Source organism: Maniola hyperantus, chromosome 21 (genome assembly GCF_902806685.2).
Source record: "Maniola hyperantus chromosome 21, iAphHyp1.2, whole genome shotgun sequence".
NCBI classification, from domain to species: Eukaryota; Metazoa; Arthropoda; class Insecta; order Lepidoptera; family Nymphalidae; genus Maniola; species Maniola hyperantus.
In genome coordinates this window covers 11,036,618-11,060,142 of record NC_048556.1, presented here as the reverse complement: position 1 = coordinate 11,060,142, position 23,525 = coordinate 11,036,618, and the positions used below count along the sequence as shown (strand labels likewise).

General features: G+C 38.5%; 2 protein-coding genes across 2 annotated transcripts; one reads left to right on the top strand and one right to left on the bottom strand.

The window, feature by feature from the left end:
* Positions 1–1,206: 1,206 nt before the first annotated feature.
* kra (basic leucine zipper and W2 domain-containing protein kra) lies at positions 1,207–17,814 on the bottom strand. The gene is made up of 11 exons (XM_034980256.2): positions 17,626–17,814; positions 17,196–17,267; positions 10,318–10,494; positions 9,452–9,552; positions 8,580–8,718; positions 7,241–7,406; positions 4,979–5,090; positions 4,351–4,482; positions 3,480–3,626; positions 2,708–2,903; positions 1,207–2,235 (listed from the first exon to the last, which is right to left on the bottom strand). Exons 2-11 carry the CDS (start codon positions 17,254–17,256, stop codon positions 2,207–2,209), a joined length of 1,260 nt encoding a protein of 419 aa, XP_034836147.1. The 5' UTR covers positions 17,257–17,267; positions 17,626–17,814; the 3' UTR covers positions 1,207–2,206.
* A 1,059-nt stretch (positions 17,815–18,873) lies between these two features.
* mRpL45 (mitochondrial ribosomal protein L45) lies at positions 18,874–22,806 on the top strand. The gene is made up of 7 exons (XM_034980263.2): positions 18,874–18,891; positions 18,971–19,057; positions 19,478–19,718; positions 20,467–20,685; positions 21,155–21,324; positions 22,034–22,239; positions 22,680–22,806. Exons 2-7 carry the CDS (start codon positions 19,034–19,036, stop codon positions 22,756–22,758), a joined length of 939 nt encoding a protein of 312 aa, XP_034836154.1. The 5' UTR covers positions 18,874–18,891; positions 18,971–19,033; the 3' UTR covers positions 22,759–22,806.
* Positions 22,807–23,525: the final 719 nt, after the last annotated feature.

Genomic DNA, 23,525 nt, shown 5'->3' with positions numbered 1-23,525 from the left:
TGTACTTCATAATAAAAATACAGAGCGGTTAATGTCTATTAGTTAAGACTCTCGGTCTTTTGCCTATTCGGGATGTCGGAGGTTTGATAATTCCGAGCCACGTATCTCTTAACTTTTCGAAATTATTTAAACACTTGCTTTAACGGCGTAGGAAAATATCTTGAGCAAATTGGCATGCCTGAGAATTTTCCATATTACTATCTAAGATGAATGAAGTCTGCCAATCCGCAATGGGCCAGCAGCGTGACGGTTTTAAAACTAAAAATCGAAACTTCATCAAAATTCGTAAGTTATTCAGCCTACTTTATTAAAATCAGTGACGTGATAATAAGTCTATGATTAAAATTGTTATAATAAACTTCAACTTTCTATCTATAATGGTTCACGAGATACAGCCCGCTGACAGACAGACGCGACGGACGGACATCGAAGGCTTTTATAATAGGTCCCCTTTGGGTACGGAACCCTAGAAACCATTCCACGTGGATCCACGGGCCCTCGATCCGCGATCGAATCAAAAGAAACCCGATCTTATGTCATGGTCAAGGCCAAAGACCCTTTTGTTATGTAAACCGAATCAAGGGGCTCCAAATTGCTCGATTGTGTTCAAAACTTGTCCTTGGAAGGCACCTATTCAATATTCATGCATTTCAAATTACTTTACTTGTAAGTTTGCTTGGTAACTGGTAAAGATTAGGATGCTTATCTTCATCATAATAATGGGTAATCAACCCATCGCCGGCCCACTACTGAGAACGTGTCTTCTCTCAAAATGAGAATAGCCGATCGAAATATATTTTTGAACCAGTCAATTTTAATAATTCCTGGTATGCTTTGAATCAGCACAACAAAAAATAACTGTCTCTATGAGCATATAAGTCCCGCAATTTGCTAATGCTCGTGGCCGTCATTTTACTGACTTGAAGTTTCGAGCTGATGTTATATTCTTATTTCGGCTGACGTAATTTCGATGTTAATACGTCATTGTTATGACGTCATTTCCAGTGCAATAGCAATTTGCGGGACTTCTCCACACGCGCTATTATACCTCTTATTAGTCTGTCAAAAGTATGGTTCATCTTTAAAGTAAGGACTAAAATCGTTATATGAATTTTGTCACATAAAGTTAAAATGACGCGTGAGAACTCATTTTTTACGCATTATACCAGAATTGACCACCGGGGATGATAAAATAAAATACCAATGTTGAGTGTTGCCACCATTTATTTGAATTTTACTAAAAAAATTGAATAAAAAATATTGTTTATTTCAACATGTTACTTTTAGCAATGAATAATATACAGTTGTAGAAAACGTCCCGACTTGTCGATGTGTGCTACATTTATTATGACTTCATTTATTATTTTAATTTTATATTTATTATTACTACTCCAAACAAAGTAAGGGGCCACCAGTTAACTTGTACTTTAATAAAGTGAAAACAAAAACATTTTTCTCTTTATTTATTTTTAAAATACATGATAAACAATAAACACTATTTTGGATTAATTTAAAATAATCCATTTAAATTTCACTGTCCGTGAAAAATCATCTGTGAAATCAATGAAGAAAAAAGTAATTTCATCAATTACCTAATCATGATTTAAAGTAGGTCGCAATAATGCACATCTCTAGTTTCTAGTAAATTAAAAAAGCTTTTACTTTTTTTTAATTAAAAAACATTCTCTTTTTTTGACAGTTGTGTAGAACAACTGTCAAAAAAAGAGAATGTTCAGTATTATTTTCAGGATTCATGTAGGTAGGTCTTAATTTATTCCACCATAACTCCTAAATGCCTGAACACATGTTAGAATCCTTACAATTTAAATCATTCCGAATTGTTGTAAAATAAATTGTTCGAAAATAAAAATCAATATGGCGGCGGTATGGCGCCATTTTCACACATATTTTTTTTACTTTTTGGTTCATTTTTTGGCAGGACAGTCGTGTTTTTTTTAAATTACGACTTGTTAATAAGTTTTTTTACTAGAAATCCTTTATTGGTTTAAAAAAAACATAACAAGATGGCCACTTATTTTTTTAGCGTAGTATATTGTAATGTATTTTTGTTGAGGCCGCGGCGTGGTTGCGCGCTGGTTGCGGTTGTCGCAGATTGCGGGCGGTTGCGGTTGCGGGTGGTAGTGGTTGCGGTTGTGGTTGGTGTGGGACGGCGCTATGTGTTCAGTCTCACTCGCTGCCCTTAAAATTAATCTTCGTCTTCGCCGCTTTCAGATTCTGTGAAAAATACATTACTTTACCATTAGGTACATAATTTTTAGATTGAATGAATATATAAAAATAACACTTTTTTAAATTTTCATAGCGGCCATTTTGAAAATTTTATTATTTGTTTCATACATAATTATAATAGAAATACACATCATGATCAACCCATAGCCGGCTTACTACAGAGTACGGGTCTCCGCTTAGTATGAGAAGGGTTTGGCCATAGTCCACCACGCTAGCCAAGTGCGGATTGGCAGGCAATAAAATACACATACATGTATACATTACATATTATAATAGATAGATAGACAGACGGACGGACAGCGGAGTCTTAGTAATACGGTCTCGTTGGCATCCTTCGGGTACGGAACCCTAAAAAGTACTATAAAAATTCTAAAACTACCCTCATCATCACCTCTAGCCATCGCCGAGCTGGTCCAGCCCACTGCTACTACTAATAATAAAGTCTTGGTCCACACACCTTCCTCAGCGTTCTGGAGCCACTCCACGAAGCGCTTCATCTGGTCCAGGAACATCATCTTGCCCTTGCTGGAGTTGGGGTCACGGTACCACTTGAGGATCACCTCCTCGGAGATCACGTTGCTCTTGTACAGCATCAGCACCAGCTTGCTGAAGGCGCGCATGAAGCTCATGTTCTCGTAGCAGTATTCTTGGACCTGGAATTCATACGATTTAAAAAACTATTATTCATTTAAAGCCTTTTTTCTTTTTTTCTTTTGAAAGATATAATAAAATCTCAGATTGCCATATCGACAGTGCTATGCGACAAACTAAGCAAGCATTGGAAAGACTAAAAGACTCAGTCAGACCAAACTCGCGAAGTCAAGTCGCACCGCTCCGACTCGTCATCAGGTTTCATCATTGGAACATCTAATTTACACAATTTCAATAACTAATTCTAAGACGAAATTCATGTCTAATGCTTGTGTCCCGCCCAACCCAGTAATCGTCGAGAGCTCTGCACTCGAAGTTGTAGACGAGTATATACGACCTAGGACGTGTGTCCTATTGGGTAGGTCCAATTTCGAGAAAGAGGTCAGCCGCCGAATCCAACTCGGTTGGGCAGCGTTCAGGAATCTTCGAGATGTCTTCTTGTCCAAAATTCCTCAGTGCTTGAAGACCAAAGTCTTCGAACAGTGCGTGTTGCCAGTGATGACATATGGATCCGAGACATGGTCGCTAACTATGTGCCTTATAAGAAAGCTCAGTGTGCAGAAGTGTGTGAAGCTTACCTTAGACAGTAATGCTGTCTCGGCCTTAGCCGACTGAGCAAAGGCGGCCAGTAGAGGCGTGTAGTGACGCAAGTGTTTAGCGGCTTGCTCGGCCAGTAACTCCTCCTTCTTGTTCCACTCGCCGCGCGACATCACGCATTGCCAGATCTACAAGAAAATGCACTATTTTTGACGAAATTCCTACTAATTAGTAAGTTTAGCTAGTGGTTTTAGTGGCTCAGATTGCCATATCGACAGTGCAATGCGGTAGACTAAGCAAGTATTGGAAAGACTGAAAGACTCAGTCAGACTAAACTTGCGAAGTCAAGTCGCATCGCTCCGACTCGTCATCAGGTTTCATCATTGGAAGAACAAACGATAACACACATCGATGTGTGTTCTCGATCGTGCGCTCTTTAGCGTCTTAGCTCGGATCGATAACCATAGGCGCGCGTGAAACTAAGCGTGTTTTTTTTTATAGGCGACCTGTGAAATTGTATTCAATCAACTCAAAGGATTTACAGCCATCTCACGGTGCAACGAAGTAACTAACAACGAACAAACTAGATGTCGCCACAGGATCATTAATTTCTCTGAATCATGAATCGCGCTAACGAAGTTTTTACCAGACTGGCAAAAAGGAGGGTTACGCGTTTGACTCTCAACTATGTTGAGAGTAACATGTGACTACTCAACAGCTCAACCGATTTTCATGAATAGTACGTCATTAGATTCGTCTTGATGGTGCGAGTGAGAAAGTTCTTAAAAAATCAAAATATAGGATTTTAAAATTTGAAAAAGATGCAGTGCAAAAACCACAGTCAGGTTTTTGAAAAACTTTTAAAATTAATTGTTAGAGTTGTATGGAGCACAACGGTAAAGTGAAACTCACTATAGCGACGACCTCGTGGTCTGGAATGGCATGTCTCTGGGCCATCTCGCGAAGGTCCACAATGAGGTCTCGGATGGGCCGCTCGTCCGCCAGTTGTTCATTCAGAGCTTGAGTCAGATCCCGACGGGCCTCCTACAACAAATGAGAGGTGAGAATGTAGTCCTATTAGTGAATCCTACAGGCTACTATTTACTATCGAATGGTGTACCATTGTCCGTTATAAATTTACTTGGGAGACCTAAGCTATGTATTATCGAATAGTGTATATTGTCGTCTTTCATAAGTAAACTTGAAAAAGTTTTTGAGTACACAAACATTATTTTGTAAAATAAATAAACAATAAGTTTACTTGGCAGGCCGTAAGATCGGATTGTGCACTTTGTCACATATGTACTAGGAAGTATTAATCTATTTACTATAGAATTGTGTGCCATTATCTAAATATATAAAAGGAAAAGGCGCTTGACTGATCTATCAACGCACAGCTCAAATATATAGTTATTATGACGTAGACATCCGCTAAGGATTTTTTAAAATTCAACCCCTAAGGGGGTGAAATAGGGGTTTGAAATGTGTGTAGTCCACGCGGACGAAGTCGCGGGAATAAGCTAGTTTGGTATAAGTTTACCTGGGAGGCCTGAGCCCGATGTAGTTTCAGTAATTCAGCGAGGCCGCGCGAAGCAAATGAAGAGGCCAGAACTTCCTCACTGCGACGATTCAAAGGCAAGAATTCTAGCAACCTGGAAATTAAACAAACATGATGGTGAGGAAAAATTAAAAAATAGGGCTTGCAGAGTATAGCGTGCAAAACTCGGGTCAATGCCGCGTCGTAGGCGTATTGACTCCGAGTGGCGTACTTACGCAAGGTTCGCTGGCCTCTAACGTCAGTCAGATGTTTTATTTCCAATATATCGTGAACTTTAGACTAAATAAAGGTTTTTTATATATATTTTTGTGGTATTATATCAGTAATCATGTGTACTATCACCTGTCTTCGTTTTTGCTAGCGTTCTGGTTACACTCTGTATAGGGGTTATGGGTTATACATACTGAAGACTCGGTAAAAAAATTGTAAGTAAAAAGAAAATGTTGCAACATTAATGACACCTCGCCAATTAAGCGAAGTGCCAGTACAATGCCGCGTTACTCTACCCCAACATCATATGTGGCTTTTAATTATTACAAAAACCACCAATTCACTGTTGGGATATACAACGCAAGCTAGCCTGATTTTACTTCCTTAACTTATCCTACTCTACGTGGGGTCGGCACAACAAGTTCAAAGTTTTCATAAAACGTAAACTAATTGAAAAATCCTATTACAATGTAAAGGATTATTTAAATGATAAGCAAGCTTGGGAATGAGTTGCTTAACGACTTTGTGATAGTTCTAATAAGTTTCAATAATTTTGTAAAGTGGTGATAATAAAAAGAATACCCGGCTGAGTTTGTTGTGGGCTCTTCTCAGACCTGGGCGCGTTTGGAACCCTAGTAGCTTTAGTTTTAAGTTTGCGTAATAATTATCACCACTATATCTTACAAATCTAACACCATACCAGACCATCAATAAGAGTAATTTATTACCTATTTTGAATAAATCATTTGACTTTGACTTTGACATGTCTTCGTCGTCCACTCACTTCTGTCATCCATCAACGTATTTGCGCAAGCTATTTACTTTTGTCAAAACCATCCGGGACGATGTTCACGGGTTGTGTCAATCGTTGTTGTGGGCTCTTCTCAGACCTGGGCTGGTTTGGAACCCTCATAGCATTAGTTTTAAGCATGTATTAATTGTCACCACTATATCATCATACAAATTAACAATTTTGACCATCAGTAAGCGTAACACTTCACCTATTCTGAATAAATAATTTGAGTACTACGGAGCCCCATTGTCAGGTATTAAGGTGACGCAGGACGCTCGACCGAAATTGGCAGCGCACGTGGGTAACATGTTTGCTTTTCACTTGACATTGTATGAGAAAGTTGAGAGGCACGATGATTTTCACTGAAATCAAGCGCGCGAAAAGGGTTTAGGAAAAGTATTTTTGAGAAAAAACTGCTGAATTTATGTTTGCAAAGTAAAGTTATTTCAACTAATGAATAAATAAACTACGTCTAATGATAAATTGTTTTAGAATTTTCATATCCCTAATCTTATTTATTTACGCCCAAAGTTGTCATTAATTTAGTGTTAAAATAGAAATGTTTTGACCCTCGTAACTTTTAAATCAATATTTTTGTCAATGTTTTATATATCAATAAACCTAGATAATGACGAGATAAATCGATATAATTCTTAGTTTTGTGCGTACAACATCGAATATTGTTGTAATTTCCCTCCTACTTTTGTATGGGGAAAGCACTGAACTGAGTCCCCTTAAGTTCACCTGGAAGCCGAAGTCGGCTGAAAATGCTACCCAAGATTACATGGTGTCATGTTTATAAATGTTACTCTACTTCATCTTTGTTGTGAGGAAGAATAATATTGTCTAAGCTCACATTCCCATCCATTGGTATAATGGCGAGGGATTTTATTTTTAAGATGATGTTTTAAGATAAGTGGTATATTTTGTAGAATTAAGTGTTCTCATAGGCTTCTAAATAATTTACAATACAAAAGGAAATAGCCTTAGACTTTCTGAATGGAACATTTCATATGATTTCATTTCATATGTGGTAAATTAAACCTGACTATTCATAAGCACTTTTAAAAAGTTTACATGAATAAAAAACATTCTATTCTATTCTATAAATATGGTTTATGGACCGTAGCGAACACCTACAGTACAAAGTCCATCAGCATGCGTTCACACCAGCAGTACAGATAGAAGTGGGACAACACCTAGGTTACGTGCCTCCGAGCTGTGCCAGCATCAGTACACACCTGCCTTCCAGCTGACCCCTCTTGAGCGCGGTGACCAGCGAGGTGACGCCGCGCTCCTGCTTGACCGTGGCGAACACCTCCAGCACAAAGTCCAGCGCCAGGTTGTCTTTCAGCAGATGTTCATTCACCAGCACCAGCAGCACCGACGGCGGCACGCAACCATTACCTGGTCACAGAAAAGAGGGCTGCAGGGAAATGATGAAGACACATCTTTTCACTACTACATTTTCTGTACTCGTCTGAAACCTTTGTGGCTCTACGGAAGACCAGTGCTGTGCCTGTGTTCTCACCAAAGGCATCAAAGCAAAGGCTGAGTACACCCATCTTCGTATTGTATGTATTTGTATATTTACTGTGGATTCTCATAAAGAATAACTCCTTTTTCTTTCTTTTTTCCTACCCAAGTTGTCAGGACGCAAACGTCAGATAACCCAACCCATAAATGCTGCACTAGGCTCTCAAATGATTACAAACAAAAGCCTGAATCGAGATCTTAGCACATGAAAAGAAACAAACTAAAAATACTGGTTTTGGTACTACTGATTCGGATTACCCTAAATCATTTGGTATGATAACGGACATCAATTCAATATAATATGCATACTGCTCATTCATTCTGAACTGCAATAGTCATAATTTTTTAGCTACGCCCATGATCATATTCGACTAAAAGTTTGTTCCGCAGCCAGCCAGTAGGAGCACTGTAGAGACAGTGTCCAAAGACGAAGCTACGCAGTTAATTTCGCACACTTCGACACCAACGCGGCTGTCAAACGCACGCGTTGGCTCTAATCGTGTGCATTACGCTTAAAATAATAAAGATATTGACACACATTGTGATCTGAATCCGAGAAAATTATTCAGTTTATTTTAAACTAGCTGATGCCCGCGACTTCGTTCACGTGGATTTAGGTTTTTAAAAATCCAGTGGGAACTCGTTGATTTTCCGGGATAAAAAGTAGCCTATGTCTCTTTCCAGGTATTCGGCTATACCCGGCCAAAAAATTACGTCAATCCGTTGCTCCGTTACGACGTGATAGAAAGACAAACCAACAAACAAACACACTTTCGCATTTATAATATGGGTTGTGATAGTTTTTAGTCCAGAATGGATAGACATTTTACCGAGTATACACCTTAGTGTCGGAAAAATGTATACTCGTTAATCCACCCTAAAAATGGAATATGCGATTTTCACATACATAGTTGCAACAAGAATTTACAGCTAGATAAATTCAACCAATTTCTTTCCAATGTTGGATGTTTCTAAACATATTTCAACGGATTCAAGTGGGATTAGTGCAGGAGCTAAGCACCCTAAGTATAAATATTAGCATACCAATCCAAAGTGCAGTCATCCTGGCCAGTTTGATGCGGTTCAAGGGTTCGAATCCTTTCAAATAAACGAGGACCTTCTTCATTTCCTCCTCGAACATCTTCTCCAGATACTTGTAACGACGCATCAACTTCACGAATACCTGCAACGGGCACATTCTTGCTTACCGTGCTGTCCAAACGGAATTGCTAAAAGGCATCTTTTATTAATAAATCAGCAATAAAAACGAACGAGAATGTGTTTGTCCACATATGTGTTCAGGACTCTAGGCATGTTTTTCATCATTTTATTCCCATTAAAACTTGGACGAGAGCAATTTCAATTTAAAAAATTAACAAAAAGGAACTAAACGTCGATTGGCAAGTCAGAGAAGGTGTATTTTTTTACTGTTTGAACATGATATCAAGTCAATTTTTTTTTCAAAAATGGTGGCCAACTTTTACTGGAACTACAAGACTACCTTAAACCCCCCTTAGACTATTTAAATATGACCCTTCTAGCCGAATTTTAACTATCTTTCATACTCCAAAACCCTCACCATGGCCAGAACTTCTACTGGAATGATGACAATGACATCACAATATTTTAAGACGGTGAAATGAGATTTTGGGTTCAATTAATAAGGATATGTGACTGATTACCTAATTTTTAAGACCCCATGTAAATAATATACATGTATCATATCTGAGCAAAATAAATAAATGATTATGATTAATGACTTAGCAAGACTTGAAACGATTTATATTGCACCTATCAAACACCCTCCTCCTTGACAGGACTTCAACCGCAACTTAAGTATCTATGTATGGTCCTTTGACCCGGATTTCAACCATCTTTTATCGTTCGAATCTCACTCTTACCCTATACAGACGTACCTGTTCAAAGTTGCGCATAGTCTCCATATCCTCGTTTGCGCTGAAGATGCAAATGTTGGTCTTCGGTGACTCCCCGTCCATCGACACCGAGCCGCCGGGCACTGTTGACGAAAAGTGGTCATTATTCCATGTCTTTAGGGATACATCAGATATCTTTTTGGATTGTAGTCAGATTAAAAACGAACGAAAGGTGTTTGTCCACATGAGTCTTTCAGGACTCTAGCCTAATTGTTTCATCATTATAAACATAACAGAATTTCTGTGGGGAGATTCGCTAACTCCGTGTTCAACCATGAATGATAACCACCAAGCTCATTTGACATTTATTTTTAATTCATTGGAGGATTTCTACAAAAAATATTTTAATATCGCTCAGTGACGCAGCAATGTAGAATCAACCAATATCAAATGAGCTCGGAGACTCATTCAGTGCTAGGCACTGAGTTAACGTTTCACTCTGCAGGTCTTAAAACTTCTGGTAGTAGTATTGGATATGTTACTGATGTATTCGTCAAAATCTTCAAGCTCGTACATAAATTATCCCAACTGGACGGCACTTGAGATTTCTGTTAATTCTCTGATGTGGCGCTACCAAGGATTTTTGCAAGATCAATCTGACCAAAGTCACAGATTAATTTGATGTCAGAATGGTTGTTTGAGGACTTCATATGAAAGCAAAACGTACATGGTACACTTCCTCACAATTCCCATATCATTTTCACCTTACATAATATAGAACTCTCCTTTGGAGGGAACAGCAGGTTGGAGATGCCTCGCCATAGTGGCCGCGTCTAAGAACTTGAATGTCTTCAGGTCGCTCAACCTCTGTTGAACCCTAGGATAAGAAATACTGAAGGGCTACTCACGCAATAGCCCCCCGGCGATAAGCACGTCGAATATGACCTCGCCATAGCGGCGGTAGTCGAGTTTGGAGCCAGCCGCGTCTAGGAACTTGTATGCCGCCTCCAGATCTCCGCCGGCGCGCTCGAGCCCCACGACCAAGGCGTCGCGGAACCCGCTCGGGTCGTACTTCTCTTTCTCATCTGCAACAATCAAGTTAGCTGTGTTACAGTGCGACAAGGCTATATTGGCGCGTGGCGAAAATAGGAACTAACGTTGCCGTCAAGTGTCCCCTTTGTTCTTGTTTAAATATTCTTAGCCTTTGTTTTCTAACAGCGCCTCCCTGTCAATGTCATTCAAGTGCCAAGAGAGCCTTGTCGCACTGTACTATTAAAAACTATGTTTTCGAATTAAAATTCAATTATTTTTCGAATTGAATTTCGAAAGTTGATTGTAAACATTTTTGAATTGAATTTTGATTATTTTATGAACACATGTTTGTGATTGGTTGGTAACTCAAAATGGTTAACGACCACTGAGATTTTTGTCCCTGTCATTTGTATAGGATTACGTAACAGAGAGAGCGCTATATGTACTAACTTCTTTACGTGGATAGAGTATAATATTGTAGTATACTTACGAAACGATTCAAATAATACGACATTACTGAGTTGACAACAAGAAAAAATATGGCGTTATAACATACAGTTAATGACACGAAAAAACCGCCCAGTGCGAATCAGACTCGCTCACCAAGAGTTCCGTAGCTTGGAAATAAATAAAATAGTTTTTTGGTTAAATTAATCCATCGTTAAAAAAGTCTCTTTAATATGAGACCGCCAAACTAAGTTAGTTTGTAAAGGTAATGCTGATATGTATTATGAAAAATTTGCATTAGTGAGTGACTTCGTTTTTTAATAAGTAGCTGTGACAGATGGACAGACAGACTTAGTCACACTATTAAGGTCATAGCTCATTAGAGCCACCCAGCACCAGACCTGCCTCGCCTCGCTTCGTGCGGTTAGGTATTCTTCGTAATAGACTTTTATGGGCATACACTCTTACATCAACTCCATAGCGTCAACGTCCTTATAAAGAATACGCACGAGGTAAGGCGGTCGGTGCAGGTCGGATGCCGGGTGCTCTAATGAGCTATGACTTTTATAGGGTTTCCTTTGTTACCATTTTGGTACGGAACCCTAAAACGCGTCAATGTTATCCGGGCGAGTTGATTAACGGGTTCGCGGACGCCATGCGGACGACAGAAGTGGGGCGGACACTGCGGCGCCGGACGGGGGAATGTCAACTATGCCAGAGTGAACTGGAGTAAAGGAACTCTCCCTTTGATCCTAAATCGACGATATGTCAATGATGATATGAAATAATGTCATAACCCAATTTTCACCCCCAAGAAGTCAAGAAGAGTCGGGTATCTTATGAAGATTTCTCTGAGATATTTTGTTACTTTAGAGTAAATTGGATTAAAATTATTTATTTAATGTTGAAGCTCAAATAATTTTTTTTTTTTATAAATAATAAACAGGCCGAAATTAATACCCAATCCATCCGTAATCTGCCGGTAAGTTACTTAGTAGCAAATGTCATTTGTCACAAACCACCACACAATTTTTCGTCGCTAAATAACTTATCGATCATAAATCCATCTCTCGATTATCTTTAGAATTTAAAGGTGAACGCACACTTATCCGAGCCGAACGCGTCGAACGAATCGAAGTCAAGCAGGCCTCGCACACATATCACCAGATCCAGAAGAATCGACCGCGTCGAAGAAATCGAAAGAAGAAATAGTACTCGCGCGTTGCTCTGTCTTACGCAACTGATAGGATACGAGCGCATCGATCGAGTCGATCGCATAAACCGCGCCTAATCTGTGACGTCATCCGAATTTGTCGAGGATTTCTGGGGTTCTTGCAGATTCGGACGATTCCACGCGGAGAAGTATGCTAGGTTGCATTAGATTTCATATACAGAATTCTAAAATTCGTTTCATTCGACTCGTTCGGCTCGGATAATTGTGCGTTCACCTTAAAATGGACTTTATATTAGACACAGACGCCAAAGTTCAAAAATCTCTGCTCTGGGCGCTATGAACTATGAAGTGTGAGTCACTCTACAATTGACCTTTGAACTTTCAATAGATGCTTAGCGATAACCTCACGAGTCTACTCTATAATGCAGATAGTAAAATTATACGACATATCGTATATCTCGCCTTGAAGGTAGTCTTGTATGGTGAATAGGTGGATGCGGCAAAATGAAGGTTATGGGATGCATTATATTGTTGCATTCATATTATTTTGTACTTCGATATGAAATAAGGAACAGTATATCTATAGTAGTAAGTTCATAGGAAGTAATCTCTGGAAGGCGGAGGACCGTGTTTGGTGACGCGCTCTTGGAAAGGCCTATGTCCAGCAGTGGACGCAAACAGGCTGATGGATTGGATTGGAATCTTTGGAACTACTGCAATGAAATTAAAATGAAATGAAATAGTTTATTTGTATGAATATGGGAAGCTGAACCGATTTTGAAAATTATTTTACCACTATTCCTCCAAAAATCCTCAGGATCCAGTCTCTGTGTCAGGTCCTAAACACAAGTTTCTAGACCCAACGTTTTGAGCTGCACCTTGATATTTATGCCAGTCAACCAGTTTCTCCCTTCATATACCTACCTAGTTACCTACGTAGATAGATAATATAATTCATAGCCATAAGCACGATAAATTGTAATCACTTGTAATCAAACGTGTCACTTGCAGTCAGCTTGTGCATTGTACAGGCGTGCCAATTCATGTTTACGTCAGCAGTTCAGCACCCTTAGTGCGAGATACCACATCTCTACAACGTTCATAGATTTCGAGGATCGATTTACTTTACTATATGCGGCCATCGATATGACAAGATATGCCCAAGCGAACAAAATTTTTCACGGTTTTGGAACCAAATAAATCAGCGCCACCTCTTATATAATATACTAATGAACGACCCGTTTGAAATCCAGACGTCTCTGAGGTTGCATTGGTGCTAAATCACTACTGAGTCGGTGCCATTTTGTTTGTTCAATTAAGCCCTGTCCATACGAAGTAATATATAAGTCAATGTATACGGCTGATATATTGAAATAAAGAAATAACATGGACACTAACAAACAACCACTTTGATCACTATGCCAAAGTAAATAAAAGTGAGTTTGAGCGGTTAGAATTTAGAAATAAGTCTAAAGTAAAGCTTTTTACTGTACACGGCAGAAAATTTTGTACATCTACCTTTAGAAAGAGATAGCGGTTTCGTAGAGCGTAGTCTCTGTCGTTGAGACCGACAAAATGTCACATAGGTATGAGTGACAGAGACAACGCTCTACAAAGCCTCTATCAACGTTATCGAAATGCAAAAACTCGTACTAAGCCAAGAAAGAGTTTTATACTGGCAACGCACTACAATTTACATTATCTTATATTCATAATATTATTTAGCGAGCGATTATTTTTCTGCACGTGTCGTATCTAATATTTACTTGTGCGCTCTAGAGAAATCTAGTATTCACCTGACTATTTAGGGTTCCGTACCTCCAAAGGAAACGTACATCCAAAAAAGTGGGGATCCCTAAATTTTTTTAGAGATTTCTACGAAAATTATAATAAGCTACCCGTGCGAAGCCGGGGCAGACCGCCAGTAATATTACAAAGGCGGAAGAGCAAGGCTAACCATTGTCAACCGATACATCGTGTACTTGTTTAGTTGTAGGCTATTCGTAGATATATTTTTTGCATCAAACCGGGTTATCTAATAAGGAAGTGTTAATGAAAAGTCGATTCCAATGCCATGGTCCGATGATCCTTGTGTTGATGTAAATTACGCTTTTAACTCGATAATGGGGCTGATTCTTTTGTACACAATCTCTAAACTAAACTAAATTAACGAGTCTAAATCTAGTGCTATCCTTTTCCACAAGCAACATTATGAAAGGGATAGCAATAGATTTAGACGTGTCCTTTAAGTTTAGTTTAGAGTTTGTGTAGAATGGAATTAGCCACATTGTGCTACTGCTACCTGACTAATTTCATGATTCTAGGTCAACTGGAAGTACCCTAGGTTTGAATCCCTTGACGGGTGTTGACAGACAAACAACGAAGTGATCCTTTAAGGGTTTTATTCTTTGGAGATGCGGAACCCTAAAAAAACTTGTCCTGACTGACTGATGATCTAACAAACTACAGCAAAAGTCGCCGGGGATTAGAAACTTAAAATGTTGACAGATTTTTTCATTCAAAGTTATACACAGAGATAAGCTGTGATGGTCTAGTGGTTGGGACGTCCGCCTTCTAATCGGAGGTCGGGGGTTCGATCCCGGGCACGCATCTCTAACTTTTTGGACTTATGTGCGTTTTAAGTAATTAAACATCCATTGCTTTAACGGTGAAGGAAAACATCGTGAGGAAACCTGCACGCCTGAGGATTCTCCATAATGTTCTCAAAGGTGTGTGAAGTCTACCAATCCGGACATGGCCAGCGTGGTAGACTATGGCCAAAACGCTTCTCACTCTGAGAGGAGACCCGTACTCTGTAGTGAGCCGGCGATGGGTTGACCATGATGATGACACACACAGGGATACAGCCAGGACCTAAAATTTGCCGGTCTTTCCCACTACCACTTTTCACTAGACAGACTATTTACACACATTTTAACGCATATACCATTTCTAATCTCGTATTCCAGTATTCTGCGACTGTAAGTACAATACCAACGTTAGGTACACTTTTCAAAGCACCGCCTCGGGACTTGCCAAACGGGGAAGTAGGGGTTGGCAGTGACCCAATTTCGTTACTTTCAATGATATTGATCTCACGCATTTCAAACTACTTTACCTACTGACATACAAATAGGGATATTTTTAGCTGACAGTCCAAATCAAATGACTACCCATATTATAAACACGAAACTGTTTGTTTGTTGATTTGTCCTTCAATCACGCCGCAACGGAGCAATAGTTAAAGACCTGAAGAGTGGAGAGTGACACCTACTTTTTATCCCGGAAAATCAAAGAGTTCCCACAGGATTTTAAAAAACTAAATCCATGCGGACGAAGTCGCTGGCAGCAGCTAGTATAATAAGGCATAAATGGCATTAATTGCAGGCAGTGAACTAAAGGATGACACTTTCAAACAAAATTTCCAAAATTAAGAATATTATTGTAGCCTATGTCACTCTCAAGGTCTTAAACTATACCCATGCAAAAAATCACATCGATCCGTTATGACGTGATTGAAGGACAAACCAACAAACAAACACATTTTCGCATTTATAATAGGGGTAGTGATTTATACACAAACTTACAAATGGCTCAGTAAGTAATTGTACACCTACTCTGTGATTTCTTAAGGTATTTGTCAAGGAGGCAAAATTATTAGGCAATATGAGCCATTATGCATAAAAATAAATCAAAATGTTTTAGAATGTACAGGTAAATCCCTTTGATATAGTACCTACCCCCACCCCACTTGGTATAGTTATCTTACTTCGAAAATTGGAAATTCTAATTATTTGTTCATGAACACATTTTAATCTTTTTTTGGCAAGCATTGTGAAAGGGAATAGCAATATATTTAAAGATCTGTCATTTGAAAGTAATTTAGAGATTCTACACTACAACAGAGTTGGCTTAAATATAAATAAAGCATTTATTTTTACTGGAGTAAGAATATCCAAATCTATAACTCAGGTCAAATAACTTCCAAATCAAAGAATGCAACAATGTGTGAGCATGACCTAGTTAGCATGACTTATGGCCAGCTAAGGAGATGCATGCAACACACAATCAAACAACCAATGCATTGCCAAATGCCTTACAAACAAGGTTGGGGATCATCGATAATCAAAAACAAAGATATACACCTATTTATCTGGAAAAAGGTGAGTCGATACTAAATCCAAACTAATATTGGTACTGGTTCTGAGCACACCTAAATTTTAGAGTATTCACATCCTCTTCTTACTAATGTAATATGATGATGAAAAGGAGAGACTAAATTTAATTTAAGCTATCAAACATCATGAATTTATTTGTAGCGTGCACTAAAATTTAGTCTTTAATTATTGTAAAGTTCATATTCTGTCCATTTTTAGCAATATTCAAAAGAAAAAGAAGCACATACTCTAAATTTAGTTTAGAGAAAGACAGCGGAATTGGTGCCATTAGAGATGCAAGTGTCTGTCTGTATGTCAGTTATCTTTTTACAGCAGGTTAACTTAACAGATTTTGAACCTTTTATTCCAGAAAATAAAAGAGTTCCCACAGGATTTTTAAAAGCCTAAATAAAAAATTGAAAAATCAAATAAGTGAACACTGAACTTTATTGAAAAAAAAAAATTGAAAATTGTTAATTTCTACAGGTTATTAACCTGGGGTAAATGGGTGAAAACTAAAAAGTCAGATATCAATCCAAAAGCATGGCATTTGATATGTAGAAAAATTTACTTGCATAGGTCTACCTATAATGTAGAATAATGTAATGTATGTAGGCAGCCTAAATACCTAACAAGTTAAATTTTCAAACAAGTGTGTATCTTTGGAATTTCAAATCAATGTTGTTTATATGTATTCCTTAATGCACCTTTATAATACCATTTTCGCGCGGTTTCACTGTGAAGTGTGAATCGAACAGATTCTTTGTTTTTTTGCGATTTCGCGACTTGATTGTACCTTATATTAATTATTATGTTTAGCGTTTTACTTGTAGCATAATTTACAGTATTTGCTAATTGCTAAGTTTAGCGTGACGAGCAATGAATAATCTTTATGTAAGCGTCAATTTTACCTCGTGCAACGACTTAGGACTGCTGAAATCACGAAAATAAAGAAGATTTTCCTATAAAAACTCACCTCTTTTTCTGGTCTTGATCCGTTGACCCGATAATACTGGTTTTTCTACCTTTTGACTCATACAATATATTGCTGAAACAAACACGTGGCAATTAGATTTGATGCTATGTGCTGTGGGCCCGTTATGTATACGTCAGGGGGTCATCGCCCCTTTTATGTATCCTACATGCACTAATTGTACATTTCCACAATAAAACAAGATAAATTGTGTTTTAGGCGACGCCTACTCACTAGACAAACGTAGGGATCGTCGAGGGAGCACCAAGAAACCGTGTTTCCCTTTATTTGAACAAGATAACACTTTTTAGTATGACTCAGCAAGGACTACGGCAAAATCGCGTGATTCTACCAAATTCAACACCGAAGGGACAAAGATCGACCCAAATTATTCGCAATCTAGCTATAGAATTATAGGTGCACTGGTACTTACATTAATACAGGTTATGTAGGAGCCTTTTACTCCTTTTGCGAGTTCTCTCGGACTGCGCCTGTTCAGAAAAGAAAGAAACGCTGCTGCGGTCTCTATTCCTTCGAGAACTAGAGACAACGTGTATGGAGGCGCCGGATATCCGGTTTGTAGGTCACGAATATTGATTGATTCAAATATCCTGCCTCAATTTTTCTCTCAATTTGTAATTACCTAATTATACCTGATTTTGCAGGGACAATATAAGAGAACAATATCCAAATAGGGATGTGTTATAGAAATAACTCAATTCTTTGTTTGTTTAGAGATGATTTATTCAAATCACAAGACGAATTCATGTAAAAAAAATTCAATAGTAAACGGTGTCAATTAAATCTTAAATTTATTAGTTTTATTTTAAAAAGACAACACGATAATTTGTTCAATTTAACAATACATTATTACAAAATCTCAGTTTGAAAGGAAAACATATGACTAAAAATGGCAGAAGGAAATTTCCATAGACAATTTACTTTTCTTCTCTTATCTAAAGTAGCCTCTGCACATTCCGAAGGTATCCTTAAGCGCTCATTAGACCCTTTGATTCCAAAGGATACGCACGATCGGGTATCTTGAAGCCCTGACCAGAAAAATACCTACCTCGCCATATTGCGGAAAACCTATGGAACTAATTTATACAAGACCGTAATAATAATAGGCGCAATAGGTTTGTATGGAGAAGCACGTACAAAGTGTACTCGTAAGTCTTCACATTGCCCGTAACATCATCCTCAAGGATTTAGGTTTTTTAAAAATCCCGTGGGAACTTTTTAAATTTCCGGGATAAAAAGTAGCCTGTGTCCTTCCCCGGGATGTAAGCTAACTAAAAATTAGCAGACAGATACACTTTCGCATTTGTAATATTAATAATATGGATAGTGTGGATATTCTATTCTGTTTTACATAGGTTTTACATATAATACTAAGAGTAGTATGTAAAACCCATAGAGATGGGTTTTACATATCTAAATAAGTTTCACTACTAAGCAGTAGTTACTGCTTACTGCTGCTACAGTTTAGTACAATAAAGTGTATTTTTGCCTGCACGTTTATGCATCCGAAGAATCCTTTTTAAAGCCTACTACATTCTCCGATCTATCCTAAATCGGAAAGGCTCTCACTACACTTTCCGACCAAAATGGTGTTTGATGGGTATTTGACATTGATTGACATTTGACAAATGGAGCACAACAGACATAGACAGCTGTAGCTGTAATTTTGATTTTTGAGGTTATGTTTATGCTTTTCATAATTAATATTTAAAATTTAAATAATAAAATAATCATTACAATAGTTAAACAATTTTTAGATGAAAGAACCCGTGTCAAAGCGCCAAGCAAAATTATAACTCAAAAAACTATTATTATAAATCATGGCAAATTCTATTTTGACTAAGGTGAGTTTATTTCTAATTTACTTATAAAGTTTAGTTTTTAATAATATATACACAGAGAACAAATACACAAAGAGAATTGATGGCCTCTACCCACAGTAAAGAGTAGTTTAGCGCGTAGACATTATGACTTTCTTGGACCCTTCCTTTACAATTGGGAAGACACTGCCTCCTGTAACACAGTTTTCACTACCTCAGGAGGCAGGGCTTCGCACTATAGCTTGTCAATAACTACATGTTTCTAAAGATAATTAAAGATTATTTATTATTATAATATTATGAACAAGCTGACAGAGACACTATAGACAAATCCAACAACTGACAATCAAAAAGAGTAATTAATTTATTACCTATTTTGAATAAATTATTTGATTTTGATTTGTATGCCATAATTTATATGTTCAAAATTTGCTTTTCTTGCAGCTAAATCCAGTATGGAGATCCTCACAAGCAGTACTCTTGCCTACACGAACAACTACCACAAAACATTACGACCCCAAGTTCAAGACACACCGAGCTAAGAAGTTCCTCAAGATAGACCTGCCTGATATGAACGAAGATGAGAGCAAGTTCTCGGAGCAGAGGATGCGACAGAAGATGAAGGAGCGGGGCGTGCTGCCTCCTCGACCTTGGATGGAACGTCCCTTTTATATTGGTGCTACAGGTACAATCATTTTGTTAAGTATGTATTTTCCTATCTGACTTTTGTCCCCATTTTTAGATACCCGAAACTTCTATGCTCATTACTAAGCCATCCATCCGTCGGTCTGTCTGTTTATCTGTCAGCGGGCATCTCGTGAACCATAATTGGTAGGGAGTTAAAATTTTCTTAGAATGTGTATTTCTATTGCCCTTATAACAACAATAACTACCCATATTATAAATGCAGAAGAGTTTGTTTTTTTGTCTATTAGTTGGTTGGTTTGTCCTTCAATTATGTCTAAACGGAACAACGGATTGACGTGATTTTTGCATAGGTATAGTTTGTATAGTATAGGCTACTTTTTATCCCGAAAATCAAAGAGTTCCCACGGGATTTGTGCCTTGTGACGTAATTAACTGCTTTCCGTACAGCGTGACGTTAATAGTTAATTATTTTCAAAACGATTAAAACTATGATTTTTTTAAATTATTCAGTCCCCTATAGTATAGTATAGACCCTATCAAAGTCAAAGTCGAAATCAAATGATTTATTCAAAATATGAAGGTAATAAATTACTCTTTTTGATGGTCAGATGTTGGATTTGTAAGATATAGTGGTGATTATTATAAGTAAGTATAATTATTACGCAAACTTAAAACTAAAGCTATGAGGGTTCCAAACGCGCCCAGGTCTGAGAAGAGCCCACAACAAACTCAGCCGGGTATTCTTTTTTTTATCACCACTTATATTGTAATTGTCATATTTTCAGGTGGAGTGTTCGAAGCCTACGTGCCACCAGAGGGCGATGGCAAAGCCTCCCTCGTGTCCACATCTCGTGCCAAACAAACTGTACAACTGCTGGAGAAGAAATCCAAATCCATGATGGCCATACGCAAAGTCAAGTCCTTTGATGAAGACTTCGACACCAAGGAGTTTTGCCAACTAGCACAGAATATCTATATTAAGGCACATGAAAGTTTAGTCAATGGTGGGTAACTTTTTAATATAACTTACAGTCATCATCATCATCAGCCTGTGGACGTCCACTATTGGACATAAGCCTTCCCTAAAGAGTGCCACCACACCCAGTCCTCAGCTTTCCTCATTCAGCCACTTCCCGCCATCCTCTTTATATCGTCGGTCCATCGTGTCGGAGGGCATGTGCGGTTTGGTAGACTTCACACACCTTTGAGAACATTATGGAGAACACTCATGCATGCAGGTTTCCTCACGATGTTATCCTTCACCATTAAATCGTTTAATATTTAATTAATTAAAATGCATATAACTCCGAAAAGTTAGAGGTGCATGCTAGGGATCGAACCCCCGACCTCCGATTAGAAGGCGGACGTCCTAACCACTAGGCTATCACAGCTTTTACAGCAGGTGGACTAAATCCACGCGGACGAAGTCGCGGACATCAGCTAGTTTCTAATATTAGTATGGATTTGTGGCAGGTGACCGGCATGCCTTAAGGACATACGTAACAGAGAAGGCCTACCCGGAGTTCAGACATAACACAAGGTTGAAGACTATCAGGTGGAAGTTCATAGAGTCGCTGGAGCCCCCGCGCGTCGTGCACGCGAGGTGCACGGATGTCATTAGCAAGACCAATATATTTGGGCAGGTATGATTCCAAATCTAAATATATAAAAGGATTGACTGACTGACTGATCTATCAACGCACAGCTCAAACTACTGGACGGATCGGGCTAAAATTTGGCATGCAGATAGCTATTATGACGTAGGCATCCGCTAAGAAAGGATTTCTGAAAATTCACCCCCTAAGGGGGTGAAATAGAGGATTGAAATTTGTGTAGTCCACGCGGACGAAGTCGCGAGCATAAGCTAGTATATTATATTTTTAGAGTTCCGTACCTTAAAAGGAAAAATGGAACCCTTATAAGATCACTTTGTTGTCTGTCTGTCGGTCTGTCAAGAAACCTACAGGGTACTTCCCGTTGACCTAGAATCATGAAATTTGGCAGATAGGTAGGTCTTATAGCAGATATAAGGGGAAAAATCTGAAAACTGTGAATTTGTGGTTACATCACACACAAAAAATTAAATTGTGGTCATGAACTAATAATCAGTAGGTATTTTCAATTTTCTAAGTAAGATAACTATATCAATCGGGGTATCATATGAAAGGTTTTCACCTATGCATTCTTAAACAGATTTTTATTTATTTTAGTGCATTATAGTTTTGAATTATTGTGCAAAATGTCTAAAAAATATGACTGTAGTACGGAACCCTCGTTGCGCGAGCCTGACTTGCACTTGGCCGGTTTTTAAATTTCCTGCAAATTTCATTGAACTGTTTCCATTGTCCATAGATAACGGTACGTTTCCACACTCGCCAGCAACTAGCTGTGTACGATCGTTTCGGCCGTCTGTTGCACGGCAGCGAAATCCTCGCCAAAGACGTACTAGAGTACGTTGTGTTCGAGAAGCATCTGTCCAACCTGTACGGAACCTGGCGGATACATGATAAGATCATACCCGATTGGGCGCCGCCCAAGGACCCCTCCAAACTCACCAGGTTAGTTATTGCTTAAAATATCCTTGTTTTATTCAAATTACACAAAGTAAACTGATAGACTAATAAGCTGCGATAGCCTAGTAGTTAGGACGTGCGCCTCCCGGTCACTGGTACAGATCTCTCATAGAGATAAATGCTTCCATGTCCACTTTTACTCTCTTTTTCTCTTTATTGTAAACAAGCTTATGCTCGCGACTTCGTCCGCGTGGACTACACAAATTTCAATCCTCTATTTCACCCCCTCAGGGGGTGAATTTTCAGAAATCCTTTCTTAGCGGATGCCTACGTCATAATAGCTATCTGCATGCCAAATTTTAGCCCGATCCGTCCAGTAGTTTAAGCTGTGCTTTGAAAGATCAGTCAGTCAATCTTTTTTTTTATTTAGATGTTTTTGGTACAAATTAAAAAAAAAGTATTGTAATTATAAGTTTTTGGCGCAGGCTGAAACCTGAGCCGGAGCCCGTGCAAGTGGAAGAAGAAACGGTACAGGAGGAACAGCCAGCGATAGCCGATAAATAAGTTATTTATTTTAGAATGTAGTGAATAATATAGTTATTATTAATTAAATTACTGCAGTTTCAAATTGAAACAGGTTACCCACGTGCGCCGGCAATTAGTGCAATAAATATTTTTTGGGCTATCGGCAAAACTATGGGTTTATAAACTAGCTAGCTTGTGCTCGCGACTTTGTCCGCGTGGACTACACAAACGTGTAAGATCTACACGTGGACATCTATCTGCATGCCAAATGTCAGACCGATCCGTCCAGTAGTTTGAGCTGTGCGTTGTTAGATCAGTCAGTCACCTTTTCCTTTCATATATTTAGATGTTTGTAAAAAATAATACTATGGAAGACTAAACTAAAAACTAGGTAACTGAAAACCTTGGTTTTAAGTAGCATTATTTTTAGAAACATCAAGTTCTACTCAACTCAAACCAAAGATAATAGCAGATAGGTTAGGTTAGGCAGACGTTACAGACCACTAATAAACTGAGTCCAAGGGCACGAACGACGAACGAACATAAAAAAGATTTGTCGCAGCAAACTGCCGGTTGTTTTCCGTAGGGCGATTGTCTAAAACCTGCATCAATCATTATTACAATCTCAAATGTTCTGATTGGCTGAATTTGTGCCAGTCTTGTTGCAACAATGCATTCTAGCCAATAGTCAGCGAGCATTAACCAATCAGTGGCCCTACCGCGGTTGTTTGACAGCTACAATGTCACGATCGCAATCATCTCTGATTGGTTAATGCTCGCTCACTATTGGCTACAATGCATTGTTG